The sequence below is a fragment of the Talpa occidentalis genome, unplaced genomic scaffold (genome assembly GCF_014898055.3).
Source record: "Talpa occidentalis isolate TD23 unplaced genomic scaffold, MPIMG_talOcc4v2.1 talOcc4.3, whole genome shotgun sequence".
NCBI classification, from domain to species: Eukaryota; Metazoa; Chordata; class Mammalia; order Eulipotyphla; family Talpidae; genus Talpa; species Talpa occidentalis.
This window is the reverse complement of record NW_023603184.1, coordinates 121,070,072-121,097,192: the sequence shown is the minus strand read 5'-3', so window position 1 is coordinate 121,097,192 and position 27,121 is coordinate 121,070,072. Positions and strand designations below refer to the sequence as shown.

Below are 27,121 nucleotides of genomic sequence, written 5' to 3'. Positions count from 1 at the left end.
ATTTTATTTTTATTTATTTATACAAGCACTGGGTACAGTCAGAAGCACGGGAGGGTGAGAGAATTCACCAGAGCCAGAGCGGGGAGCAGAGCAGGCAGAAGGACCGAAGTACACTACTGAGGGGGCAGCAGGTGGCAGGAGAGGTCTGCGCGCCATGTGGGACTCTCCTCCGGGAGCCGGGGAGCAGCCGGGGAATCGAACCGGCGCCACAGAGGCTGCGGGCAGCTTCGCAACCCAGCGCTCAACGGCTGCGCCACCGGAGAGGCCCCAGTATTAAACATTTTAAGCTTTACAGAAGGCCACATGGTCTCTCTCTTAACTATTCATTACTGCTGTTGTAATGTGCACAACCAGAGATAAAATATACTCTCTGTTCCACTAAAACTTTACTTACAGAAACAGGTGATAAACCAGATTTAGCCTGTTGGCCATAGTTTCACAGCCTTTGGGTTTAACCTATCATTGGGTTCATGTATTGTCTTAAAGTGTAATGTGAAATATTGTACAAATGCTTTGAGCTTTATTTTTGTTTTTAATTATTTCTTTTTACTTTTAGCCTCACATCAACCATTTGCCCCTTAGCCTCTGGACTGCTTTAATATTTACATTTGCCATAAGTTCTTCCAGCCACATTAATGTTTGAGGAAGCGTAGATAAAGATTATTTGAGATACTACTGTATAAAGAAGATAGTAGTTGATACAGTATTCTGAGTAAATTTTATACATCTTTTATGAGAGGGAATCTTTTCATCATGTGGCATATTTTATTTTCACATTTTTAGCATTCAAGTTCCATTTTTTTCTCCTTGCATCCTGAGCCTGTCATTCCATCTATTTGAACTTTTTTCCCTTATACATAATCTTTTTTCCTTCCCCTTAGCACCAACTACTTGAATGAACATCTTTTCACTACTTAAGATACAACCCAGCCAACTTTAATCTTTTACAGAATTGTTTCCTAAACTCTTTTGGGTAATGTCTTACCCTACTTGGAGGACACGTGATAACAAGCAGTTAGATTTTGTATTACATAGTTCATTAATAATATTTTAAACATACCTGTTTCAGAAAAGCTCATGTCTGTCCTCCCATATGAAATGAATATTTCTTCAATATTGAGAGATCTACTCAAACTACTTACCTAATATTTATTGCCAATATTTAATATTTCTTGTTAGCCAAATCCCAAGTCTTGTCCTAGTTCTTATCCTCTTAGATTCTCTTTAATTCAATACTGTCAACTAGTCTGTACTCAGATTTGATTAATTCTTGAATGTGATTCTCTTTCCTTTTTTTTTTTTTTATTCTCTTTCCTTGCATTCAGTTTGATCTTACAGTCTCTTTCAGAAATATGTTTCATCCTCGTTTACCAGTTGGTAGTCACGGTACAGTTCTCTTTGTCCTCTAAGTTGGCCTTTCTTCTGTGTTTTAATAATATCTAAGTGTTAATCTGACACCAGTGCTGTGATTCTCTTCCTAACAAGACGTGGATAGTCACTACCTCCTCAAACTGAAAATCATGACTATGCAGTTCCTTAGACTTTATTTTCAGAACTTTCACCTGTTATATGTTAGTGAATCCTTCTTTCTTCTCTAAAAGCATTACTGGTGATTTTTCTGATCTCTTGATGTTATGGTCTATTTATACTATTTTGAGTCCCTTTTTTAGCTCACTAACTTGCTGAGAATAATAGATGCATTTCTCTTTCCCCTGCCAAATCCTTTATCTAAACACTATTCTTGCCTAACCAGATTACTATACTACCAAATACTATATAGTACTATATTTCTCAAGAGTTTTCTATCTTTCATTTTGATCCTTTAGTCATGCATAAAGTCTGAATTAAGTTTTTTTTTATCTGTAGTTAGTGTTTTCCCTCTTAATCTTCTCATCTCATACTTAAGCAAATTCCTTACCCTTAAATATTCTCCTTTGTTTCCTCATACTTATCAACCTAAATTATTCATATACAACTATTTGTGTTTTTCTTTGAGCCAAAATGTAGCTATCACTTGCTCCTCTTCTCTCTAAGCATACTGAGTTGCTATAAATTGTGGTAACAAGCAGTTTTAAATAGAACAGTTCTGTTTTTCCTGAGGAAAAATAGAGCAAATTGCCAGTAAGCTATGAGTAGTAGCAAGCATTCTAGTTATATATTACCACAGTAGCTTACATTCACATAGTAAATATTTATTGCGCACCTACCATGTGTTAGCCAATGTTCTAGACACTGAAAGTAACACTGAACAATATTAAGTGGTATTGGAGAAGCCAGAGAAATACAGACTAGCAAACCAGACAATTTTATTCCCTAGAGCCATGCTGTCCCCATATGGTACTCACTAGCTGTAAGAGGCAAGTTAATTTTAATGTGAAATTTTAAATTGAATTCTGCAGTTGCAGCTAGCCACATTTCAAGTACTATATAGCCTCTGTGGCTAGTGGCTACAATTTTTCCATCAACATGGAAAGTTCTATCAGACAGCATTGCTCTGAGATAAGGAACAAATATGAAAAATTTTGAGCCTATCCAGAATTTAAAATATGTTGTAAGGCAGCTTGACCTCCTAAAATGAGGAGTTGATCATATTATGCCCAAAGTCCCAGAAAGATCACAGCAACTAGATTGTGTTGTTATTGTAGTTGTTTTTTTCCCAAATTAACCTTAACACAAAAAAATAATCTTCAGTATGTGGAGAAAGAAAGCAAAAAATTAAATAACTCAGGATGACACAGGTATATTTTTCTGATTATATGACAGAAATACCAATATGCCTGCCCCACCAATGTCAACTTGAAGGGAATTTTGGGGGTTTTGAACAACTTTCTAAATAGTTTCTACCAATCTCTACTCCCCTTTTTTAAAAAAAAAAGTTTTTAAAAACTCACCTAATAAAGTCTTCATCATTATCATTTGCTTTCTGTATTGACTGGTCCTCATTTTTTTTTTTTTTAAGATTTATTTATGTATTTATACAACCATTGGGTACAGTCAGAAGCGCGGGAGGGTGAGAGAACCCACCAGAGCCAGAGCAGGGAGCAGAACAGGCAGACGGACGAAGAAGTACACTGCTGAGGAGAGGTCTGCGCACCAAGTGGGACCCTTGCCTGGGGGGCCAGGGATCGAACAGGCGCTGCAGAGGCTGCGGGGCTGCCCGCAGCCCAGCGCTCAACTGCTGCACCACCAGGGAGGCCCTGGTCCTCATTTTTATGTGCTAAACATTTATACCATCACACTAGAGATTATCTAAAATAGACTGTAAGCACTCAGAGAGCAGGGTGCAAGCCTTTTTTGAGTTCTGAAGCCTCAAATAACACTGTACCATATTCAGTACCACATGTTCTGCAAGTTTTTAGTAAATGATCATTGATGTCTTACATTCATTTACTCTAACTTATTCTTTTGTTTTTACTCTGCTTAGTCTTTCTGATCAATATTTTATTTCTCTTTACTTAACAGACAGTGTGGAGCATTCATTATTAAGGCAATTGGGCAGCTCTAGTCCAGCTCAACTGATTTCTTGTTCAGTGATCCTTGTGTGACCAAGATCCAGCTTCAACAAACCGGCTAGAAGCTGCCCATTGTGAAACTTAGGGTTCGTTAATACCTTGCCATACTATTTATTCCACTATTAGCTTTCTAAATTTGATGAAATTTTCTTTTTCAGCTGTTCTGCAAAATTATTTAGGTAGATGTGGCATGTTGGCTTTTTTATGTGTTAACCTAACTGTAGTGACATTCTCCACATGTTTTTTCCATTCCATAAATAATAACCACATTGGGAATAGTGAGGTGTCTTTCATTTGCTTTGCTTTGTGTTATTTCTCTTCTGAACATTTTAGATGTTATGTTTCTAATTTTTGCTATTTATTTTAATATTTAGAATTAAGAATTACTTTTAATTCTAATAGAATTTTAAATATTTCCATGCCTTTAAGTGTACAGTACATTTAATTTTAATGATTCAGTTCTACTCGCCAGTTTTGTGATTTATTGTGCTTTTGTCTAATTTTTATTTGTTACTGGTACTGTTTAATTTTGCTTCTTCCCTGGTTTTCAGAATTTGAGTAGCATTTATACTTTTTTATAACATTTTCCAAATATTAGAAATACCATCAACATGATCATTATTGTTGTCTTTTGCATATAATTTGACTACATTAAATTTTTTCTCTAATGTTTGAGATAATGCTGCAAGCTTCCTATATAGTACCAGCCACTTGGTACCAAGTTTTATATGATCTAGATCACCTAATAGAATCGTTGTGATAATAACTCACCTTTGACTTGATCCCGTAACATTGACTGTATTTGTCATGACTAATCCCATGACATATATTTGTCATGACTAATCCCATGACATTCCACTATATTTAAGTGTTCTTTGAATGCTTAGTCTTTTGATGTTTTCACTTACATATTACAATATATTGAATTACAGTTTTTAAAAGGACAATTATTTTTATTAAAAACAAAGCTTTATCTTAATACCAAATGAAAATTTTAGATTCTAATTCTAAATCTTACTTTTATCATAAAATTAGAAAATAAATGGGGAAGTAAAGCCGTTGTTCAAAAGTTACAGAACAAATCATAAGAGTTTCTATCACTAAAATTCCTATAATATAAAAGCAGTCCTTGCATTTATTTGTAGTTCTTTAATTGAATTCCTAATTTTAGAAGAGGGAGAAAGCCATAAATATTGGCATTACCCTAATCTGTCTCCTCTCTTTCCTATTCTATCCCCAGAAATATTCTATGATCAGGAGCAAAAATAATAGAACATAGACCCCAGTGATTTTCCTGGTGAGTCCAATAGGGCATTTCTTTCAAAACCATAATGAATGTTACCTAATCAAATGGTTGCACTAGAATAACATGACTATATGAATATATAAATATATACAAGCATACAAGGATCCCATGTACATTAATTATTCTCAGTTTCTAGAAATGTAAATAGACTAAGTCCCACAATGAAATTTCAAACGTTTTTGTTATGTAAATAAAAAATATTAACCACTGATGTTAAAGATCTTCTTTTAATAGCACTATCCTTCAGAATGAAAAAAGTTAATGTTTTGATTTTCATAGTGTTAAACATGATGCTAAACAAATCCTGGACTGTTAATAAAAATTAATGATATATTTTTGGATAAGGAATTTTGATGATGTTACCCAAGTGTATTTCTTCCACAAAGCTGTATAGACTACATATACATCTATGAGTTATATGCATATACACATAAAGCTACACACATATGCCTATACATAATATTTTCATAAAATTTAGCTTTATTTTCAAACGCTATTCAAAATTGTGGACTTTATCATCAACCTAAATATATGGAAGACATCATTAACTTTCTTCATGACCTGGCTTGATAGCCCAAACATGTTACTTCTAAAAACAAAATGGGAGGACAAAAATTCTCCTTAATTATATATCCCTTTTTTTATAGTCTGTCTTCTACAGATAAATTTGAAAAGTTTTTACTTATTTAGTTCCCATTTTGAAAGGCCAGTTTTAAGACATCTGCAATTCCTTCTTTGTTTAGAGTGAAATGGATAACACAAATACTCATATGCCAAAATCACAAGGTAGTAACTTCACAACCTGTTTTTCCAAATTCTCTAATATAATCAGAAATAGATAGATGGTAGCATGTCAAAAGATAAAGGATCTCAGAAAATTAATACTTTCACTTCCTCTGTCAACTGATTTCAGAAGGATGCCTTGGAAAAAGGTATGATAATTTATAACATTACTTTATAAATTTCTGCCAATAAATATTTTCAAACAAATGTATACATGACAATGCCCATTAATAGGAGTGTTTCCTGGATCTATGAATTAAAGTCATATATATAAAAATTCTTTCTTTCCCAGAAGTAGTGCTTCAATAGTAGTAAAATACAGAATCCAGGGCCTTTCTGGTGGCGCAAGGGGTTAGGACTCAATCTATGAAGCAATCCGCAAACACTGCAGCGTGAGTTCAATCCCCGGCCAGGGAGGTGACCCACATGGCACAGCAGACCTCTCCTGTCTCACCCGCTGCTCCCCTCAGCAGTGTATTTCAGTCAGTCAGCCTGTTCTGTTCCCCACTCTGTCTCTGGTGAATCCTTTTACCCCCCGCATCTCTGGCCTGTACCCCAACTCTTATATGAATGAATAAATTTTGGGGGGGGCGGGGAACAGAATCCAAAGAAGTCGCTAAGACTTTAGGAGAGCATCCAATCCAACTTTGATAGATGCCCTGTTAGTAGTAAATTGTTGGTCCCTAAATCTATACTTTGACTACAAATTTATTCTAAAATCTCTATAGACTTAAAAAAGAAAAAGGGTAAAACTTTACCCAAAGAATATAAAAATTCATAATTGGTTCTGTTTCTTTCACCTATATTCAGCATTTTCATTTCTGTGCATAAATTATTGAAAATATATCAGCTTCTGTCCTTCCAATTTGAATGCCATTGACTGCAACTACAGTGGCTGCTGTCTATTGGACCAGTTATATGCATTTGTCTTTGTGCTTTTACATACTGCATGAACTTGCTAACATTTTCTGCATTCTCCTGGTTCCTCTCACAAATAAGTGTCATTCCTAGATCACTTGTTTTATTTCACATCATTACTTTTTTCTCTTTTTCATGTGACATAGTTCTCCTTCATTTTTCTAAATACTAGTTTCATGATTATCTTGTTTTTACCCTACTCTCTAATCTGTCAGTATCTGCAGATGGAAAATGCCAGACAGATTTCAAACTAGTGAACCGGCAGATTTAAAGATTTCCAGTTTTATTCTTTTTAGCCATGTTACTTAAATAATATCAGCTAATATAATGCCAAGCCTGATTGTATTATAGTGAAGATATATAGTAGCAGGACAGAAAATCATTAAAACATTTTATTGATCTTAAAACATGTAATTTTAAATGTTTCCATCTGTGGAGTTATCAGTTTTCCTCATTTGAATAATTTCTTAGTTTAGTCAATATTTACTTACTAATATTTTGTTTCATAATTTCTAAATGAAGCTAGTATATTAATCTCCATTTTGTATTTGTATCAAGATGTATACCCATGAGTAATTGTCATCTAGTGTTTCTTTACAGGGAATATGAGTCATAAACATCTTGTACTTTTGGAAAACAGATGTGACAAGTTGACCCTCTATTTGAGGGATAAAGCCCTTCCCTTCCTCCCCTGCAAAGAGTATTTAACTTACGGGTTTTTGTTCCTCATCAGAGGAAAGTTGGTGGGCCCTAGATCCTCACATTTATATGGGATGTATCTATTAGATTCCAGTGTGCCACGGGTAGAGAGAATTGTTATTAAGAAAGCCCTTTGACTAGACACTTCTTTCATTTCCTTCTTTGTGGAAAGCAGTGAATAAGATATATCTCTGAAAGCCCAAACCCTCCCCCCGCCCCGGGGGAGGGAATAATGCTTTGAAGCCATGATAGTTTTTTTGATTGTTATTTTGTTTTATGAGGAGAGTAAAATTTTTTCTCTGAATTGTAAAGACTTCAAAGTAACTGCTTCAAAGTTCTTAGCATTTATTTTCCTCCCATTACTTACCAGTGACAAATTTTATGGCATTTTCTATAGATCTCTAATAGGTTTCAATGCTTTTAAAAGCAGTTGTCCATTTAGAATAGTCCACACTAAAAATCAAGTTGTACTCTTCCTGTCCCATTAATTTCCTAAGCCTACCATTTGTCCTCTTTCAATCTGAAAAGAATTTCCTACCTATTCAACCTAAAATTCTCCTTTCCAGCTTTTTCTAAAAGTAACATACCCTTATTGTTTGGATCAATTTTTAAAAATCAAGTGTGCTGATGAGAAAGACCAAATTCCATCTAGAATTCCCCCCTTCTGGTTATTACCATTCTGAAGACACTATTTTCTGTTTTGGATAGCCTTTATCCATATTTTCATATAACCTGAGTCTTATCCACAGAATTCTGTTAACATTTTTTGACTGAAAAAGATAGGGCTGAAGAATATTTACTATGTATATATTATTTATGTACTGTAATCTCAGTTTTAACATTGAAATATTGCTTTAAGCTAGAAGTACAATCAAGCATACTTAATTTTACAAGAGTTTTGCCTACTTCTAACCATATTATCAGTGGTATTAAATTCACAGGGTATTTCCCACAAAAAGATGTCTACATTGGGCTAAATACCTAATAACAGTAACTCGAATTCTAGATTTAGGGAATAAAAGCAATAGAAAAAGGATCTTTCCTTGTCTAAAAATAAGATTAAGGAGATAACCTATTAAACAAAAAAACTAAATCCAATTAACATGAAAATATTCAGGCAATGTTTTGCTTTAAGGAATCTAACTTAAACACAGCTAAATCATACTTAAGAGCGTGTTCTTGGTTTTCACAGCTTCTTTCCTTCTATTTCTGAATACATTGGTACTCTAAAATCTCCATGTGTTTTACAATGGTTCATAATAACAGAGTAAACATTTTCAAAGTGGAGAGGAGAAGGAGGAAAGAGAGAACATGGATAGCTTTTGTTTGAACTTAGAATGTTACATTTTAATACTCAATTTCTTTTGCTTTCTATATTATAAATACTATAAAAAGCAATTTTTTAATTAAGCAGAGTTACCTTTGTATCTAATTCCTAAAGGGCAGATGAAACTAGAAAGAATGTTAGTTAATACACATGGTTTTATATATGTCTATGTCTTATTCTTGATTTCAAAAGGTTATCCCATTTCCTCAAAGGATTTCACAGTTCAACCCTAGATAGTAATGAAATATGGACATTTTGTATTACACTTCAGCAAATCTGCATTTTTTAAATTAAAAATTCTTTTAAAAATTCTGGTTTAGACTATAAATTTAACATTGTATGACTCATTTAATCTACTCATTTGCTACTTGAAAATACTTCCTAAGTCATCATAACCTTTGCTTAAACTTTATACACACACTACAGAAAATTCAGCTTTCCTTATTATCCTCTAAATATTTGAGAAAATATCCAAAATTCATTCTAAATATCATCACTTCTTATGAATCACCCACTTAGTTTGCTTTCTTTATTAAACATCCCTCAAATCAAACATCTTAAACATCTATACCTAAAAGTAAGCGTCTTAGGGGCCTCCCTGGTGGCGCAAGGGTTAAGATGCAACCTATGAAGCTGTCTGCAGCCACTGCAGCATGAGTTCGATTCCCGGCCAGCCAGGGAGCAACCCACATGGACAGCAGACCTCTCCTGACCCACCCGCTGCTCCCCTCACCAGTGTACTTCGGTCAGTCTGCCTGTTCTGCTCCCCGCTCTGGCTCTGGTGAATTCTCTCACCCTCCCGCACTTCTGACTGTACCCAGTGCTTGTATGGGTGGGTAAATAAATCTTTTAAAAAAATTTATTTATGCATACAGCACTGGGGTATAGGCCAGAGTTGCAGGGAGTGAGAGGATTCACCAGAGCCAGAGTGGGGAACAGAGCAGGCAGACTGACCAAGTACACTGCTGAGAGGTGAAGCGGGCACAGCAGGAGAGGTCTGCTGCACCATGTGGGACCCTCGCTGGTGGCCAGGGATCGAAACGGTGCTGCAGAGGCTGTGGGTAGCTTCGCAGCCCAGCGCTCAACTGCTGCACCACCAGGAAGGCCCAAATAAATAAATTTAAAAAAAAAAAAAAAGCATCTTAAACATCTGTAAGTAAAAGTAATCAATAATATAGTTCTCATTGGCATCATTAAATCTTAGGTCATACATTTTCAAAAGAATCTTGTTTCTGTTCTTAATAAAGTACTATTTGGGGCCTCTCTGGTGGCACAGGGGTTAAGTCTCAGCGCTATCAAGCTATCACCAGCCACTGTGACCTGATTTCCATCCTGGCTAGGCAACTAAGCACAGCATACCTCTCCTCTTGCCTCCTGTCTTGCTGCTGCTCCACTCAGCTCTGTGTTTCAGTGGATCTACCTGTTCTGCTCCCCATTCTGTCTCTGGTAAGTCCTCTCATTCCCCACTCCTTTGGCCTAGACCCCAGTTCTTGTATGCATAAGTAAATAAATAAATCTTTTTAAACAAAAGGTTTAAAAATTAATAAAGTACCATTTGTTCTATTTTAGTAAGACAAGCTTGTAATTAGTGTCAGTCTCAAGAGGGTCATGGATAAGAATGTAACATCTTTTCTGAGATAATTACATTCTCAGAGACTTACCGAATTCCAGTATGAATTATAGCTTAACCTTCTCTGAAATATATGATTACATGGATTCAGATTTAGAAGTTCTTGTTTTCCAGCATACATTTCCTCTTGAATCTCACTCCTACCTTCATTGAACAACAGAAAGACTTGACTTGATTATCTTTATAAAAATGCAGGATATTTTACTTATGGACAAGTTCCTCTGATATTTTTCACTTTTCATAGTAGTCAGAAAGTTCTTTACTGATATGTGCTGCAACTTCTTACTAAATGCAGAAGTGATATATTTATCATTCAAAACAAGACATGTAAGGTGAAAGGTATACCAAAAATAATTAAAATATAATTTTTGAAATACATACTTATTGACCAACATAGTGCTATTCAAAGATTATTTTTCAAAAATGAAATTTTATTAGGCACAAACCTAGACTGTTTCAAGAAGACTGCAATGTAGATGAAACTACTGATATATTGCAAAATGAATGTGGTAACATTAAACTGGAATCAAAGAGTATAGTATCAAAGGGATTGATTCATGCAAAATAGACCTGAATTCCTCTGTTATTTTAATCCTGAAGCTTTGATTCAGACCTTGATAAAAACCATTTAAATAAATTGAATTATGTCTAGGTATAAGCCTGTTCCCCTATGTTATAGTCATGAAATCATAAGATTCATGTGACTTAAGGACTATAGCATCAACAAGTTTAAAGATATTAGTCTGAAAATATTAGTAACTTAACATTTGTAACTAAATTTGCTGTATAATTACTAGGCCATTCTAAAGAAAAATTTGGTACGTCACTGCAGATTATTTAAAGTCCATGATAATAATTCCTTACAAAAATAGTATTAACTTTGTTGTTGATGGTAATCTATAAAATCATACTTATAATATCATGTTTTTGCTTACTATATTTTCAAGTGTAAGAATAATACCTTAAATTAATGAGCACTTCAAATACATTGCCTCATTTTTTTGTTTTCCACTCAATGTTTTTGTGAACTAATCGGGCAACTTTTTATAAGAGAAGTGAGGCTTAGAAAGGTTAAGAGAATGGCCCAAATGACATTACTATTTAGTACTAGAACCCAAAACCTATGATTACTAATAAATTGTCATCTGCAAAGAAGCAAATGCTTTTATAGGAAGGAGGTGGAGAAATGACAGTATAAGATCCTTGGAGAATACAGTTCTTTTAAGAAGTAATTTTAGTCCCATCCAAGAGTTACAAACCAACTTTCATTGAATCACTAAAATTAAATCTCATATAAATTAAATTTTTGACTCACAGTGTCTGTTTCAATCCAGTATCTGGGAGTCTGGATCAGAAAAACATTTCAATTCTAAAATAAATGTGATTAACTGTTTAATCATGCTTTTACCAGGTGAACTGAGAATTAACCAGTTTCCTAAACTAAAATAGTGCAAACAGAAGTACCCTAGAACTCAATTTTTAGATTGTTAATCAAAAATTTCCTTTTAAAGTATTATATAAGTCAGCATTCAAGGAAGTTTAAGAACACCAGGTGAGAAGAAAACCCCTCTAAATTATCCCAGAATAACTTTAATCCCTCTGTAGAAAAAGATATCTAAAGGGTATGGCATCTACTCATTATATATTGTGACCATGCACATTTCCCCATGTTTTTGAGAGCATGAAGTTCGCCAATAAAAACAAACGAACATTCAGTTGTTTTTCATCTTTCTACTTTTGTTGTGAATAACTACAATATAGACATTTATCAATCTTTATGTGGACACTCCATGTAGTGTTTGTTATTTAGGGAAAGGTTTACTCTAGTTCTTTTCTTATATCCTAATGACAAGTACTAGAGTCTTGCCACTTTTTAAACTGATATAAATGTGCGTGGCTCCAAGATTAGTGAATCATTATCATAATTGCCTAGTGAAATCTCCTTACCTCAAAAGGTACTATATAGTCTCATGTCATTGAAGTCAATTTTTTCACACTGATTTCAATACCTTTAAATTATTTTACAGTACTTCATAAATAGTTCTTTTCTAATTAGAAGACTATTTTATAACTTCATAAAGTATCTTGAAGTAAGGTGAATTATTCTCTGTAATAACACATTTTTAATCCTATAGGCCTCTAGGTCTGATATGCCAAAGAAAAAATTACTCATTTTTCCTAAGACTTAACGCTGATGGTTGCCTTTTCTCACACTTGCAAGTTGTTTCATTGTTAGTAGACATGATCAAAGTCTTGGTAGTCAAGAAAGTGGCATATAGCCCAAATTATGAAAAATGTAACAGTATATGAACAACCATCCTCCTCAGAATATTTTGCTTTATATCTTACAAGTTTTTAGTTCATTTCCTTTAACTATTTTTAAGTTGCTAGTTTTCAGAAGAACTACTAAGATACCTGGTGTTACATTTCTGTTGTCATATTCAGGATGGGTAATTGATTTGGCTTAAGTGCTACTTCCAAAGTTTAATTTAGCTTTGTAAGATAAACTCAGGCTACTTGATGCTTGCATATCTTCACGACTTCAAACTCAAATAATTTAAAGCAGGTAGAGCAGGGCCTCCTTGGTGGCACAAGGGGTTAAGCATCACACTATGAAGCAATCCACAGCCTCTGCAGCATGAGTTTGATCCCAGGCTGGCCAGGGAGCAACCCAGATGGCAAGGCAGACCATTCCTATCTCTCCTATCTCACCCACTGCTCCCCTCAGCAGTGTATTTCAGTCAGTCTGCCTGTTCTGTTCCCCACTCTGTCTCTGGTGAATCCTCTCACACACACACCCCTCCCCGCAACTCTGGCCTGTAACCCCAGCTCTTGTATACATAAATAAATCTTAAAAAAAAAAAAAAAAAAAGCAGGTAGAGCAAATGATGAGATTTTCAGGAAAAGAAGGATTTAGCTAAACACTAATTTCTGAAGTAGATAAGTAGTCATTATTGATACCTTAGCTTCAATTTTCCTGTTTTCAAGTATCTTGAGCAAAACAGTATCTCTAACAATGCGATGTTTGGCAAAGGATCAAATAAAATCATTTATTGAACAGTCTGTATACCAGATGCTTAACAGTAGGATAAAATGTTACTCTATTAATATGAAAATCTATTAATAATTCACTTATTTTCTCTGGGTAGTTGCTTCCTCAGTCACAGGACCTAACTCTAATTTTGGTATCTATGTGGAAACAGGTTATATAATAACCTACTCTTTCTAATGAGAATTTCCCAAAGCACACCTTCTCAGAATCCAGACCGAGTTAATCTTATTTTTAAAATCTTTCCCTTAAGTAATTATAAGAGCCATTTAAAGTGCATTAAAACCCTAATTTTCTTTAAATCTCTTAATAGGAACCAAGGTTACATTCTGTGAGAAGAGGCTTTTCTCAACCGTCATCTATAGGTTTGAAACCTCGATATTCTCGAAGTCCACACTTTTCATCCTAGGAAAGATTTCAGAGCAGAGGATTCAATTCTTACTCTACCTTCCTCTACTGATTCTGTTAAGTAGAGTTTTAGAAAACTATTTTATCCAATAATAGAAAACTAGGCCATGTGTGGTCTGATAACAAATATGAGGGTGTTGGATGTGCTTACAATTAAATGTTTTTGCCTTTTAAGGAAATTAAAAAAGTCTTAACAGCCAGAACATCGGAGATGCAGGATAAAAGCATGGTTTCCTTTACTCACACACACTTAAGTAACATAGACTTATAGTGTGTAACAAATAGAACATAGGTAATATTTATAAAACAACCAATATCTTGATAAAGTTTTAAAATTTTGGTCATCATCTGGATATCTTATCAATATGACAATGTCATATCCAGCCACTTAAAAACATCTTTGATATTTGGGTTTTCCAGTTTGATTTCAGGTGTGTCATATTTATAGACAGCCATGGCATATACAGAATATACACAACAGACTGTTTACAATAAATTCCTAAAAATACTGTTTTAGGGAGAAAAATACTGTTTCTACACTACTGTTTTAGTGTAGAAAATTCTAACTTCCACATTATTTTGTTTTCAGTGGATTTAGGTTTGTATATATTTTGCTTGTATTAATGTTTTTGATAAGATATTTCAAACTCCAGGTTTACATTAGAAATTTTGGTAGATATTAATACATATAAAAATTGTTTATATAAAACATAAAAAATGTTGTATCACAATCAACTATTTATTTTATGCCAACTACTATGTTTAAAGTTGACACCATTCTTAAATATACTTAAAGGTATCTCCAAATCTATTTCTGGCCCTGTCATTCATACATGAAATATTAGGGCTCTTATAAGCATTTACTGCATATCATGTCAGATTCAATACAGGTTTCTTCCTTTAACACAGCAACACTTACTAATACCCCTTTTTATCTTTCATTTAGGTCTTATTTTGTCAAGTTGCTAGGTTTTCAAAACATTAATCTTGACTGAATAAAACTTACCTATAACATATTTTATCTTTAATATAGAGACGCTATGATTATCTACTCTTACAAAAATTATTTTATAATTAAAAACTGCCATACTATTTTTCAAAATTAAAAAATGGTCATGCTAACTTTAAATCCTTCCTGTTAATATATATTCCAACTTTCTTCTATAAAAATGTTATATTCCTTTTATAGTAGATTGGATTAATAATAGAAGTGAAAATACAGTATATAAATACCAATATTTAAACTGACTAAAAGGAACTTTATTCTAGCATTTATAGAAATTTGTGCAATTCTAGCACAAATTTTAATTTGTGAATTAATTTTAATTCATGAATTTTAATTTCATGAATATTCCATAAACCAAAGTTAGTTTGTACTTCTGTTGAAAAATAAGAATTATATATCAAAGCCTTGTATTAGGAAGATGATCACCCTATTACAATTTAAATTAATTTTTTATCCCGTCCCATAAAGGATAATGAATTATCCACTTATGTATATATTTATTGGCTATATCACCATATTTTCAGGCTAAAATATTTAGATTGAGGGAAAAAATGTAATAGCATAGTCATAGTACAGAATATTCTAGCACATCCTAAGGCCACTTCATCTATTGAGAATATTTTATTTTGCTACATTTATTTTGAATATAACAAGCTGTGTGTTAATGTCCAGTATTCTGTAATTAGAAGGCTAGTCAAAAATATCATGAAACAATCTATTTAAATAATCTGCTTGTCTGATGTTTTCAGTATACATTTTAATGCTGTATTTATTAGTCAGGCTTATTCAGTATATACCAACACATTTTTGTTCTAAAACTTTTACAGATTTTCAGAAGTCCAAAAGTAATTCCATTTAGCTCCAAAACAATTTACAGTTTAAGTGTTTTTCATTTTTTTTTCTCCAGACAAAAAGTAAAGAAAAATGGAGATGGCATGAAAATTCACTGATGTACAAAAAAACCTGTTCTGCTTAAGTTGTGATATTTTGTTCTTATTTTATAGATTGATGCGACATATCCATGATAGCAAAAACAGCTTTAATAAGTATAAAAGATCATTGTAGTCTTTAACTATTAAGGTCCTTTTTGCAAGTTAATATTTAATAATAAATAGTCTTAGCCTCACACAGTTCTCAAGCAACCAATCAAAGAAAAAGAAAATGTGTAATGATTTTTTAAAAAGCATATCTTTTTTTTCTTTGTGGTTTTGGAAAAAACATCTAAAGAATAATAATTTTAAACCATACATTAAAATGAGATGATTTTTAATACTTCCAATGTGTTTCTTGCTAATCATATTTAGAATATTTGTTTTTAACATGTCTAACTTTGGTATCAAAGAAAGCTATACAATATCCACTGAATACATTTTTACAACACATCAACTTCCAAAAATATTTACTAGTGTTTGACCTATTATGAAAATATTTTCAAAAGATACTAATACATGTAAATTTTTCCTGCCCTATCTTAAATACCCAAATACTGACTAGCAAAGTTAACTTCAGGTTTATTTTATTCAGACTATCTCCAACTACATATGAGAATAGCTTTCAATTAAAGTAATGCATTTACTACCCTAATATCTATACCAAAGGGAAAATGAAATAAACTCAACAAAAATCCTCTTTATCAAATAGATTCTTATGCCTGTGCCCTCGATACGTCTCTTTAGAGAATGGCTTATTTTAAAAACACTTGAGGTCAGATTTAACTACCTTCACCTATTGACTATCTGAACATCTTTTGATAACATCATTGTACTTAGCTATTCCTCTTCTCCCTACTCTCAATGTTAAGCAGTAAGTTGTAACTATTTTTTTCTCTAACATCTGGTTAATTTCCTAATCTTTACACTTAGCTATAGTTATATATTATTTTTATGCCCTAGAGGTGATAGCCCCACCATTTTAGACAGTCACCATGGATTATGGAAAAAGGAAGGGAAGTGACATATACTCTCCCTTAGGCTAGAAAACGAATTTTATGACATCACCTACATCCAAGAATGTTTTATTTAAAAATTGTTTTGAATTAATTACCTTCTAGATGCTGATTTTTATGTGGACAAAATTTTAGTAAGAAAAAACTTTCTACTTTGAGGATTTACAACTTTTTGTATATCAGACAATCATAATGAATGTTAATAACATTTCCTCTATATTCAGCAAAAAATCCTTTCAAAAATCTTAAAATGGCATGAAAATTCAACATCACATTTCATGCAGTTAACCATACATATTTCCAGTTACCTTAGTAAAGTTTTTCCTATAATACTAAAATAGGCTTCTTCCTCATTATCACTTGATTTATTTAATTACATTCCAGTGTGAGTTATAAAATGAAACTGAACTCAGGACTAAGAAGTTATGCTTTGAAAAAATGTAGGGAGCTTTCCATAAAATAAGTTTTATAGAAAGTTAATGTAATAAATTTACCTGAATTGAAGATTCTTTGCTTTTTGAAAGCTTTTACAAATTCTTTCAGTAAGTGATTTTTAAAGGTAATATTTTAAATGTTTATAGGGTATTTTTTATAATGCATCAGTCTAATTCTATCAGCAAGTTATAATTTACTATTCCAAAAATACTGAAAAGTACCCATCATACCTTGCTAGCTATTTGCAACTCAAATTTAAAGAGACTTCTAAAATATTTAAAGTATGAAATAAAAACATAGGTCTTCTTGGTCTTTCATGTCAACAAGAACTTTAATACCTTTTGATACCTTTTTTAAAAATATAATTTAGATGATTGCTAAGAGATATATAAAGCCTATGTTCAAGCACACTTCTTCAAGGTGTAGACCATGTCCAACATAATAGCTATAGTTCATTAAAAATCTAAAATAGGACATTGACTATGTGATTCATAGTAAAATCTCTAATTTGGGGAAGTTAGAACATGTTTTGACTGTCACAGTTAAAACAAGTTTTGACTGTCCTGTGAGAAATAATTACTAGGAATTATCCAATATGTGGCATTTTAACTGACAGGGTGGTATTTGATTTGGTAATAACTGGAGTCAAAAGAGCATTTAATCTGGTTTCAGCAGGTTTGTAAGGAAAGCTATAAGAATACAGTAATAAATGTTCAGTAAATTCATAGAACTTTGTTAGTAAATAGATGAGTCTCAATTTCATTTGTATTAAAACTGTATGTACAAAATGAAAGTTTCAGTGCTTGTGACCTCTAATAAAATTCTCTGGCTGTTACTATAATAATTCAAATAAAACTGTTCATGATTAGAGAAAATGCGTATTTAAAGCATCAGTTAGTAAAATGTTATTTCAAAATACTCGGATACATGAATTTATGACAACATAGAGAACTTTTGAATTCAAGGATTTGGAACACCTCTGAAAATAAACAAAATAACATTAAGGAGAAAGGAATATAAAGAATATACTTTTATTAGCAGTTTTAATACTTTACACCAGCACACAATAAGCAGGTTTAGGCTATAAAGCAAACGATGGAAAGCAAAAAGAAATAATGTATTTTGTGATAAAGGTAAGTATGATTTTCTAAATTTCTGTCTTGCTACTCATCTGTTTAATTATATAGCTATCAAAAACTAATTCCCTGGGCCTCCCTGGTGGCGCAGCAGTTGAGCGCTGGGTTGTGAAGCTGCCTGCAGCCTCTGCAGTGCTGGGTCAATCCCCAGCCACCAGGCAAGGGTCCCACATGGCACGCAGATCTCTACTGCCGCCCACTGCTTTCCCTCTGCAGTGTACTTTGCCGGTCAGCCTGTTCTGTTCCAGGCTCTGGCTTTGGTGAATTCTCTCTTCCTCCCATGCTTCTGACTGTACCCAGTGCTTGTATAAATAAATAAATCTTAAAAAAAAAAAAAAATCAGGAAATCTTTAAAAAAAAAACCTAATTCCCTTATTTTGAAACACTTATTAATGTACTCCAATTAAGGATTCCTTCTTGGACTTACCATCTACAGATCTTTGGATCTGATTAGACCTTCTTTTTTCCCACACTGTCCTCAGTGATTGATCTGGTGTTGGTGCTAAGTGTGGTAGTGACTCTGACATCAAGACAAGTTTGAGTTGTCTCTCCTGTTTTACAAATTGTGTATATAACCTTAAGCCAAGTTATTTGATCTCTGTGCCTCAATTTCTCAAGTTAAACAGAGAAAGAATACTTAGCAAAGTTGATGGGAAAAGGAAATGAGATGACAAAAATAAGGAACACAACTATTGGATTTCCCTTCCCCTTCACTTATTACTGAAATAACAATTAGAAAATTTTGCAAAATTGTGGCCATGGAATTCTCCCCTTTTAAATAATTCGCAGAGACCCTCAGTGGTAAGCATTAAAGACTGAAGTGCTATTTTTACTTTTTCATTGTATCGTCTCTGAACTGAGGAATATTATTTTCATTTTTAAAAAAAAATTTCTTACAATTTTCAGTTTGAGCTCTGTATATTTTGAGGCTATGTTGCTAATTCATACAAGTTTATAAATATTACTTGGGACATTATTCCTTTTTATAGTCTCACTTAATTTTAATAATTACTTCCCCCCTCAATATGAATTGCCTATTAATATTACTATGGTTTCTTTTGGTTAATGTATGATCACTATTTAGTTTGTTATGTTTACCTACGTACTTAAACATACATTTAACTACACATAGCTAACCTTTTTTTTTTTAAGTGTTCAAGAAATATTTAATATAAATTGAATTTTCCAAAACCATTCTTATTTACATTTCTACCTACTAGCACTTTAGGAGATAACTTGCCTTACACTTGCCAATGCTGTTTAATTCTTTTCCCTTTTTAAATTTAAAAGTAATGTATTACTACATACCTATGAAAACAGTTAAAATAGAAAATACTAAAAATTACCAAATGCAGGTAAATAGTAGAGCAAATGGAACTCAGCTATGCTGGTGAGAATTCAAAATTCACATAGCTAACTTTTTTAAAACTTTTTAAAATTTAAATCCTGAACACTGCTGTTTATTTTAGCAGAACATTGAACATATTAGTTTTTTTTTTTTTACAATCACTGATATATTTGTATTTCAACCATCATGTTATGGGCTTTATTATATTTTTGCCTTTTTTTTCTTCCTTCTGTCTTCTGTTGAATTTCTTTTCATTGGATTGAAAAAAAATATTCTTTCTGTATTATTTTAGTGATTAACCTAAAATGCATAACATGCTGGAAATTTTATATTTGTAATATTTATAGCTTTTAACCAATAGATTCTAATAGACTAATTCAAAGGATGGCAAACTACAGAAATTACCTTACGTAATGTGTTCCAAACTAAAGCTTACTTTTTTAAAGTATTTTAATCAGGGTAAAATGCATAATTATTATTATTGAATAATGAATTAAAAGAACAATTACTGCAATCTGTATTAGTCCATCGTAAGCTAGTTTTTGAAGTTTCATCTTCATGTTAAATCCCACAAAGCAGTGATCTGTCAGCTAATGAGGGGTACATGCATAAGGCACGATCTTAGGAATAGTAGCTTGGGGAAGGCAGTGCCATTTTCCCCACACCATGCACTAAGAAAGGTGGCATCATCCATTTCTTAGTTGTTCCAGGAGCTGTCCCTCCTGTTTACTCAGTGAGTTTTCTAGGCCCTCTTCAGATACTTCGTTTAAAAATCTGTAGACTTCAAGGCAGGGATCATCTCTCTTAAAATTTTCTTGCAGATGGCACATTTGGTCCCTTGAAACATCCTAAGATCTCGTACTATCCTGTTCTTAAATGAAGAGCTGTGGACTTTAAAGTCTGTAGTAACTGTGCCATAAACTATATGGGGATAAATTTCATTCATAGCCAAGGATGGACTTCTATTCTATTAATAGTCTCACCTTACTTAGGTGAAGATCCACATATGGCTGAACCTCCCGATAGCTACTCATGAGAAAAGGTATAGCAGAGAGTATATATGCTAATTGCTAGTGCCAAGTTACTTGTGTAGCTCTTCCCAACTCCCTTTCCTCATCATGAAAATGATTCATATGGTTATAATCTTATGATATTTTAAATATGTTCAACTATTGAGTTATTACATGGTTCCATTAATTCAGAGGCTCTATCCTGGGTAGCCCAGGACAGACTACCTAAAAACCAAAAAAAAAAAAAAAAGCCAATTTAACCTCTAAACTTAATTAGTCCCTTTCCCTTAGCTCAAAGTACTTCCTGATGATAGAGGAGGAAGCTTAGGCTTCTTGGAGGTTAAAAATCCTTCCTTTACAATCCTTCTAGCAATATTAACTTCATCTTATCCAGTGCTCCTACACGAAGAGTCATGTTTTGTTCCGTGCTAAAATGACATGTTACATGTCGTCTTACCTTTTACAAGGGCTTTAGAAGCTTTCTTGTGGAACTGACTGCCCATGTTCTTGGTTACCCCAAACTTACTCCATCTCCCTCCACTTTCTTCCTAGTAAACCTTTGTTGCAAAAAAGACATAGGTAGGGCTATCAATGTACCCACTTTTTTAGGTCCATTGATACCTCTGTCAAAAGATGAGGGCAAGGATCCATCAGGGTTTACAGAACACCAGATCTCCCCAATAAGAACAATTGTTCTATATCTGAACTGCTGATAGGGGGAATGGCCTCCTGGAAGCAACTGATTATCCTACAGCAGCTTTATGGACCAAGTCTTGGTCAAAAGGCATGGCCTCCCCCATAACAATGTTACAGTAATGTAGGATAACACTCCCAGCAATGTATTCACTAAGAGTGGGGCAGTCCAAGATCCAGGAAGCCATCCCTACCACAATGCCCAAGGTGTAATCCATTGAACATTTGGTACTGCCACCTGCTGCCCAGCTACTTCATGATTAAGTCATCCTAGTTGGAGACCCATGACCTGACCAACTACTACTGGCTTCACCTCAGTTCCCAAAATTGGCCTACCTAAAGAGTTATGTTCTCATCACAGATACAACTTATAGGAGGGAAAAAAAGACATATGCTTCAAGGGCCCATGTTCCAACCTGGGCTTTGAATACTTTGCTGTCAATTTAATATTTAATATTTATCAGGTTCTCCTCAATGCTTAGTGTCTTACAGGTCCTTAAAAAACAAGAAGGCCTAAAAAGAAAAAGAAAAATACCGGATGGTCTCACTCATAGCAGGAATCTAGAAAACTTAAATAAGGGACCAGGAAAATGAATATAAGAAAGTGAAAATCAAAATCAACAAAAAACTATGAACCAGAGACACTTTTTGGGGGGTGGGGGGTGGGAGGGGAGGGACTGGGGTCAGAATGGGGCGTTTGCAATTGTATGGGGGAATATAAAAATAAAATTTATTATTTAAATTAAAAAAAAAAAAAAAAACAAGAAGGCCTACTTCCAGAATAACTCAGATTTCAATGAAATAAGAGCTCTGTCTATTGTCCTGCCTAGTCTTGACTTTCATATAGCCATAGGTCTGATTTCTGAGGTGCCTGATCTGTGAGTTCAATTATGGGATAGCCTTCCAATATACAGTGATACCACAACCCATACACTGACCATAACTTTTACATGACTCCATCGATAGGACCGAGGTTGACTGAGTTGTCGGCTTTTTAGTTACTATTTTAAAGTGACATCTCATGAACTCCTGACCATGTCTATCACCAGTAACACTCCCTCCAGGCCTCCTAAGCAAAGATTTGAGAGTCTCCAAGATTAATGTTTGGGAGAATCTGCCTTTCTGGTTAATGGAGCCACAAGATGCATAACAGTTCTGGAGCAGGGAGTGAGCTGCTTAGAAGTTTATAGGTTTATCATCATTTTCTCCTAAAGTGGCTAGGATGTCCTCTCTTGGAAGTACACGCTTTCCACTTTTAAGTTTCACCTATTAGCCACTTGCTATTCTTACACTGCTGGATCTTGCAAGGCAAATACACCCACTGAGCACCCAAGATTGTCTGCTTAAGCTATTGTGCCTCCTACAGAAAATTCAACTGGTTCATTTTCCATATCACCACAGTAGTGAGATACAGCTTACCACACATACTCCTTCACTCAAAACATCCTGTCTTCTGTAATAATTATGCTCTCTTTGGTTCTCCTATTTTCTTGTATACTCTAGTAAAAGATACTCTAATAACCAGTTAAGTACCAATATAAATGACAGACTGCACAAAAGAACTTCACTGATACTCTCCTGCAAGTCACAGTCCAGTGTATTGAAGAGCACTAAGTCATAAAAAAAGTTATTCAAGCAGAAGATACTGGCCATTCATAATAGCAATTCTAAGACTGCATAAAGGCACTTCAAAGGTAAATCATTCCTTGATTTGCCAAGTCTTCTCCTTTATACAAACACATGCCATCACTTTCACCACTCTGTTCTATCCAGACATAGAAGAGATACTACACTTGATCCTAAACCACAGTAATCTACCCTGTAGTCCCAACAGGTAATTGTTTTTTATTTATTTTTTTATAGAGGCATGTTTTTTATTTATTTGTTTGTTCGTTCGTTGTTTTTTTTAATACATGCACTGGGTACAGTCAGAAGCACGGGAGGGTGAGAGAATTCACCAGAGCCAGAGCGGGGAGCAGAACAGGCAGAAGGACCAAAGTACACTGCCGAGGGGAGCAGCGGGCGGCAGGAGAGGTCTACGCGCCATGTGGGACCCTCCTCCGGTGGCCGGGGAGCAGCCGGGGATAGAACCGGCGCCGCAGAGGCTGCGGGCAGCTTCACAACCCAGCGCTCAACCGTGCGCCACCGGGGAGGCCCACCCAACAGGTAATTGAAGTACGTTACATGAAAAGTCCAGGATTCCATTATGAAGGAATGCCTGAACAAACATTTGTACAAAGCCTTCTACCTTTAGAATGTCCTTATGCATTCTTTTCTAAACACTTGCCAACCAACCAGAAATCACTCAGCATGCTAATTAAAAAACTGGAGCTGAGCAGTAGTACCTAGAATATATCTAGGGGACTACCAGCACAATAGTTTCTTTCACAGTGAGCATCTCACTACCATGCTGAAAATGAGCATTTCAAGGTATCATTTTACACTTAGCTGTAACTGTCCAATCACCTAAAAGATATAACACTGCCTTACTGCGTTGCAATCATTGTATAATTGATACCCTTAACATCTCCGTTATGTTCCTCTGAAGCCTTGGCAATTCCTAAATCCAATTTGAGATTCCTACAGCATTGATCACTTCCTCCCTTTCATCATCCCCTTCAACAAATGCAACAAAACAGATCTGAATAAGGTACTTACAAACTTTTAAACTTTAATAACCTAAAAGAGCAAAAAAAAAAAAATCAGTAAAACTACTTAGAAGTAAACATATTAACATTTATTATAACTCTTATACAATTTGTATAGTATAGATTCTGACTGACCAAAAAAAATTCACAAGGTAATTATGTATGTGCGTAACAAAACTAAGAAATATAAAATATTGCCCTTTTGAATTTTTCTCTGATTTTTTAAATCATACCTGTAGCCTAATGTTATTAAAGTTTAAAATCCTGAATATGCAAAGTACCTCAACAGAGCTTTATATCACAGTCCAAACAAACCTGATATATTTACTTACTAACTTACTAATAATTTCCTCAGTAGTCTTGGAAAAACAGGATTCTGATCTTTTTTAAATTTATGTAGAACAGAAGTGGTTGTTATTATCCTGTTTTAAGAAAAGCAATAAAGATTATTTTAAATTCTGCAAAATTAGAAGCAGAAAACTATTCAAAAATCATGTTAATACCAAGTGTGAAGGTAGCGCCATCTACTGGTTGAAGTGTAATGTTATAAAAGCATAATTATTGGATTTAATTATGGTGGTTAGAATATAAAAATGGGCAAGACACATCTAGTCTAGGACACTGATTTTTAAAGTTTAATAAAAGAGTCTCCTTTTAACAGGACACTCAACTCATAACAAAGTAGGCCTACCCTGAGGTAATAATAGCCTTCAATACCCGCTCATTTGCCCAGAAGAGGCTGGGCTAATGAAAAACAAGCCATGAGAGGTAATCTGGGCAAATAACTTAATTGTGGTTTGGAAGGAGACACAATAAGAAGAAATAGTATCAGCAAAGTTGTTAACTTCGCACTGGAGACATCCTAAGAGTCACTGGTGTACAAGAACAATGGTTAATGGGTACTGAGAACTGAAGAAATAGGGGTGGGCACCTGAAAAGACAAGAAACCTCATTTCACAGGGACACTGCTTAAGTGCTCATTGGATGCAATAATCTAGAAAACATTAGTATAGCTTTCCTGAAAATGCAAACTAAGAAAACACATTTGCTTTTTTTAACCACAAGTCAGTAAGAACTAAGATTCTAGGTCCTATGGGCTTTCACCAGCCAGGCCCGGGACTGGTCCAGTCTTGGAAACAAGAGCCCAGTTTCAGGTCCCAGCCTCCTCCCTTCAAAAGGACATGGATGTCCATAGAATCGAGGCAAGAAATAGAGTTCTCCCAGGCCCCTCTCTGTGGCAGAGACCCCTAACCTAGACAGCAGCTTATCTGCTAGGCTTGGGGTGACAGGCTGAAGCAAAGTTCCAAAGACTCTCAAACATTCCAAGGCTACATGGAGCACAGTACCAAGCCAAGGAGCATCCACTGGACTCTCCCAGTTCAACTTCCATGGTGCATGCCTTTGGACAAAGCCATTAGTCTGACGGACACAGCTGGACACTGCCTCCAGAGCCTTATAGATCTGAAAGTTATCATAGTAGTCGGCTACCTGCTTGGGCAAAGAGGATACTGCCTTCACCAGAGCATAGTCCTCTGCTTGAACACGAACTGACGGTCCCACCAACCCTGGCTCACTAGGAAAGCAATTAGTGCAGAAGGCTGGGTAAATCCCAGAAGGATTTATTCTACTGGCAGTGCATCGGTTCAAGAGACCTCCCAAAGCATCTGCCAGCTCCGAGTCTAGCAATTTAACCACCTTTTCATCATAGTAATCACAATCCCAGTTGGGCACGCCCTGCCTAAGCAAAAAGTATCGGAAGCCATCCACCGTATAGCGGTCAAGGCAATTCCTAGGATCTACCACGTTGCCCAAGCTCTTAGACATCTTTTGGCCACAGACTGTCCAGTGGGAGTGAACATAGATGCGGTGCGGTGGGCTCAAGCCGGCCCCTAAAAGGAGGGCAGGCCAATAAACAGCATGGAATTTGAGAATGTCCTTGCCTATAACATGCGAGGTGGTCGGCCACCAAGATGTGAAATCAGCATTTGGGTAACCGATTACAGTCAGGTAGTTGACCAAGGCATCCAGCCATACGTAGATGGTCTGCGAATCGTCGTCGGGCACCGGGATGCCCCAGTGCAGGTGGCTACTCCTGCGAGAGACGGACAGGTCGGGCAACTCCTCCTCCAGCCACTGAAGGACCGCCTGATGGAATGGCTCGGGAGTGATCGTCTGAGGGTCGCCCCGCAGCCACCGCAAGAGCGGGTCCCGGAATTGGGAAAGCCTGAAAATGTAGTTTTCTTCCTTGGTCCAGGACACAGGATGGCCGCTCTCTAGAGACACGGGACATAAATCCCCCGACTGGCCCGGCTGCCGGGTGACCTTGGCCTCCGGCAGGAAACACTCGTCAGAGGCGCAATACCAACCTTCATAGAGCCCCTTATAGAGCAGCCCCCGGGCCTTGAGGACGCCCCAGAAGTGCTGCACGGCCGTCCGGTGCCGGGCCTCCGTGGTGCGGATGAAGTCGGTGGAGGAGATGCCGGCCTCCCGGAAAAGCCGCTGGAACTGGCCAGAGACGCGGTCGCACAGCTCCGACGGGGCCAGGCCCGCGGCGGCGGCCGCCTGCTGGATCTTCAGGCCGTGCTCGTCGGTCCCGGTGGAGAACCGCGTGGCCGCGGCGCCGGGGACGCGGAGGCGACGGTGGCGACACAGGGCGTCCGCCAGCAGCGCCGAGTACAGGTGCCCGATGTGCGGCGCCGCGTTCACGTAGAAGATGGGTGTTGTGAAGAAAGCGCGCGCGTCGCCGGCGTCGTCGCGAGCGCCGAGGGGGCGCGAACTGCAGCGGCGGGCGCCGGAGTCCTCCAGCAGCGGGGCCTTGCTGGCCCCGGGACGCCCGAACACCCGGAAGGCAGGAAGCCGCAGCATGGTGCCGGTTTGGCCCGCGGGGCGCAGGGGGCGTTGTGGACGCACGTGTGAGGGGCGCGTGCGCAGCCGGGCCGCGCGCCGCTTCCGGCAGGACAGCCAATGAGGTCCGAGCGTCGCGCCGGCGCCCGCCGCGCCCCGCCCCCCGCCCCGCCCCGGGCCGCCCCCGGCCCGCCGCCGCGGCCTGTGGAAGCGCGCGAGGTCAACGGCCGTGTGCCGGCGGCGATAGCGGACAATAAATCTTCATTCTTTCCGTAACCGCCTGCGTGCTGTGCTGTGGGGTGCGATTTTATAGTTATAGACCGGACCTTCCTGAGCGCAGAGACTGTGGACGGGAGTTTTCTGTGCAAGCTTTTCTCAACCCCCAGTCAGTGACTGAAGGCGACGCCCACGCGAAACGCGCCTC

General features: G+C 36.2%; 2 protein-coding genes across 8 annotated transcripts in view; one reads left to right on the top strand and one right to left on the bottom strand.

Annotated features, from left to right (window-relative positions):
- BOLL (boule homolog, RNA binding protein) overlaps positions 1 to 17,916 on the top strand; it is a 45,688-nt gene extending 27,772 nt beyond the window's left edge. For 2 of the 6 annotated variants that reach the window (XM_037523772.2, XM_037523771.2), the window contains exon 11: positions 13,538 to 17,916. In XM_037523772.2, coding sequence (XP_037379669.1) covers positions 13,538 to 13,633 — 96 coding nt within the window. In that variant the 3' untranslated portion in view covers positions 13,634 to 17,916. Of the gene's footprint in view, positions 1 to 3,462; positions 3,791 to 4,752; positions 5,182 to 13,537 lie in introns of those variants that run through there. The other 4 variants (XR_005127623.2, XR_005127624.2, XR_005127622.2 and 1 more) reach the window with 4 other exon arrangements.
- On the bottom strand, positions 1,858 to 26,750 carry MARS2 (methionyl-tRNA synthetase 2, mitochondrial). 2 transcript variants are annotated; one of them, XM_054699970.1, is made up of 2 exons: positions 24,194 to 26,750; positions 1,858 to 2,095 (listed from the first exon to the last, which is right to left on the bottom strand). In XM_054699970.1, the coding sequence occupies exon 1, from the start codon at positions 26,716 to 26,718 to the stop codon at positions 24,937 to 24,939; it is 1,782 nt and encodes a 593-aa protein (XP_054555945.1). In that variant the 5' UTR covers positions 26,719 to 26,750; the 3' UTR covers positions 1,858 to 2,095; positions 24,194 to 24,936. The 2 variants fall into 2 exon arrangements, with proteins under 2 accessions (XP_054555945.1, XP_037377773.1); XM_037521876.2 differs by lacking the exon at positions 1,858 to 2,095 and adding an exon at positions 23,342 to 23,884.
- Positions 26,751 to 27,121: the final 371 nt, after the last annotated feature.

Bases quoted from the DNA above. Each gene is read 5' to 3' on its own strand.
- MARS2 (XM_054699970.1), bottom strand. From the start codon at position 26,718: ATGCTGCGGCTTCCTGCCTTCCGGGTGTTCGGGCGTCCCGGGGCCAGC.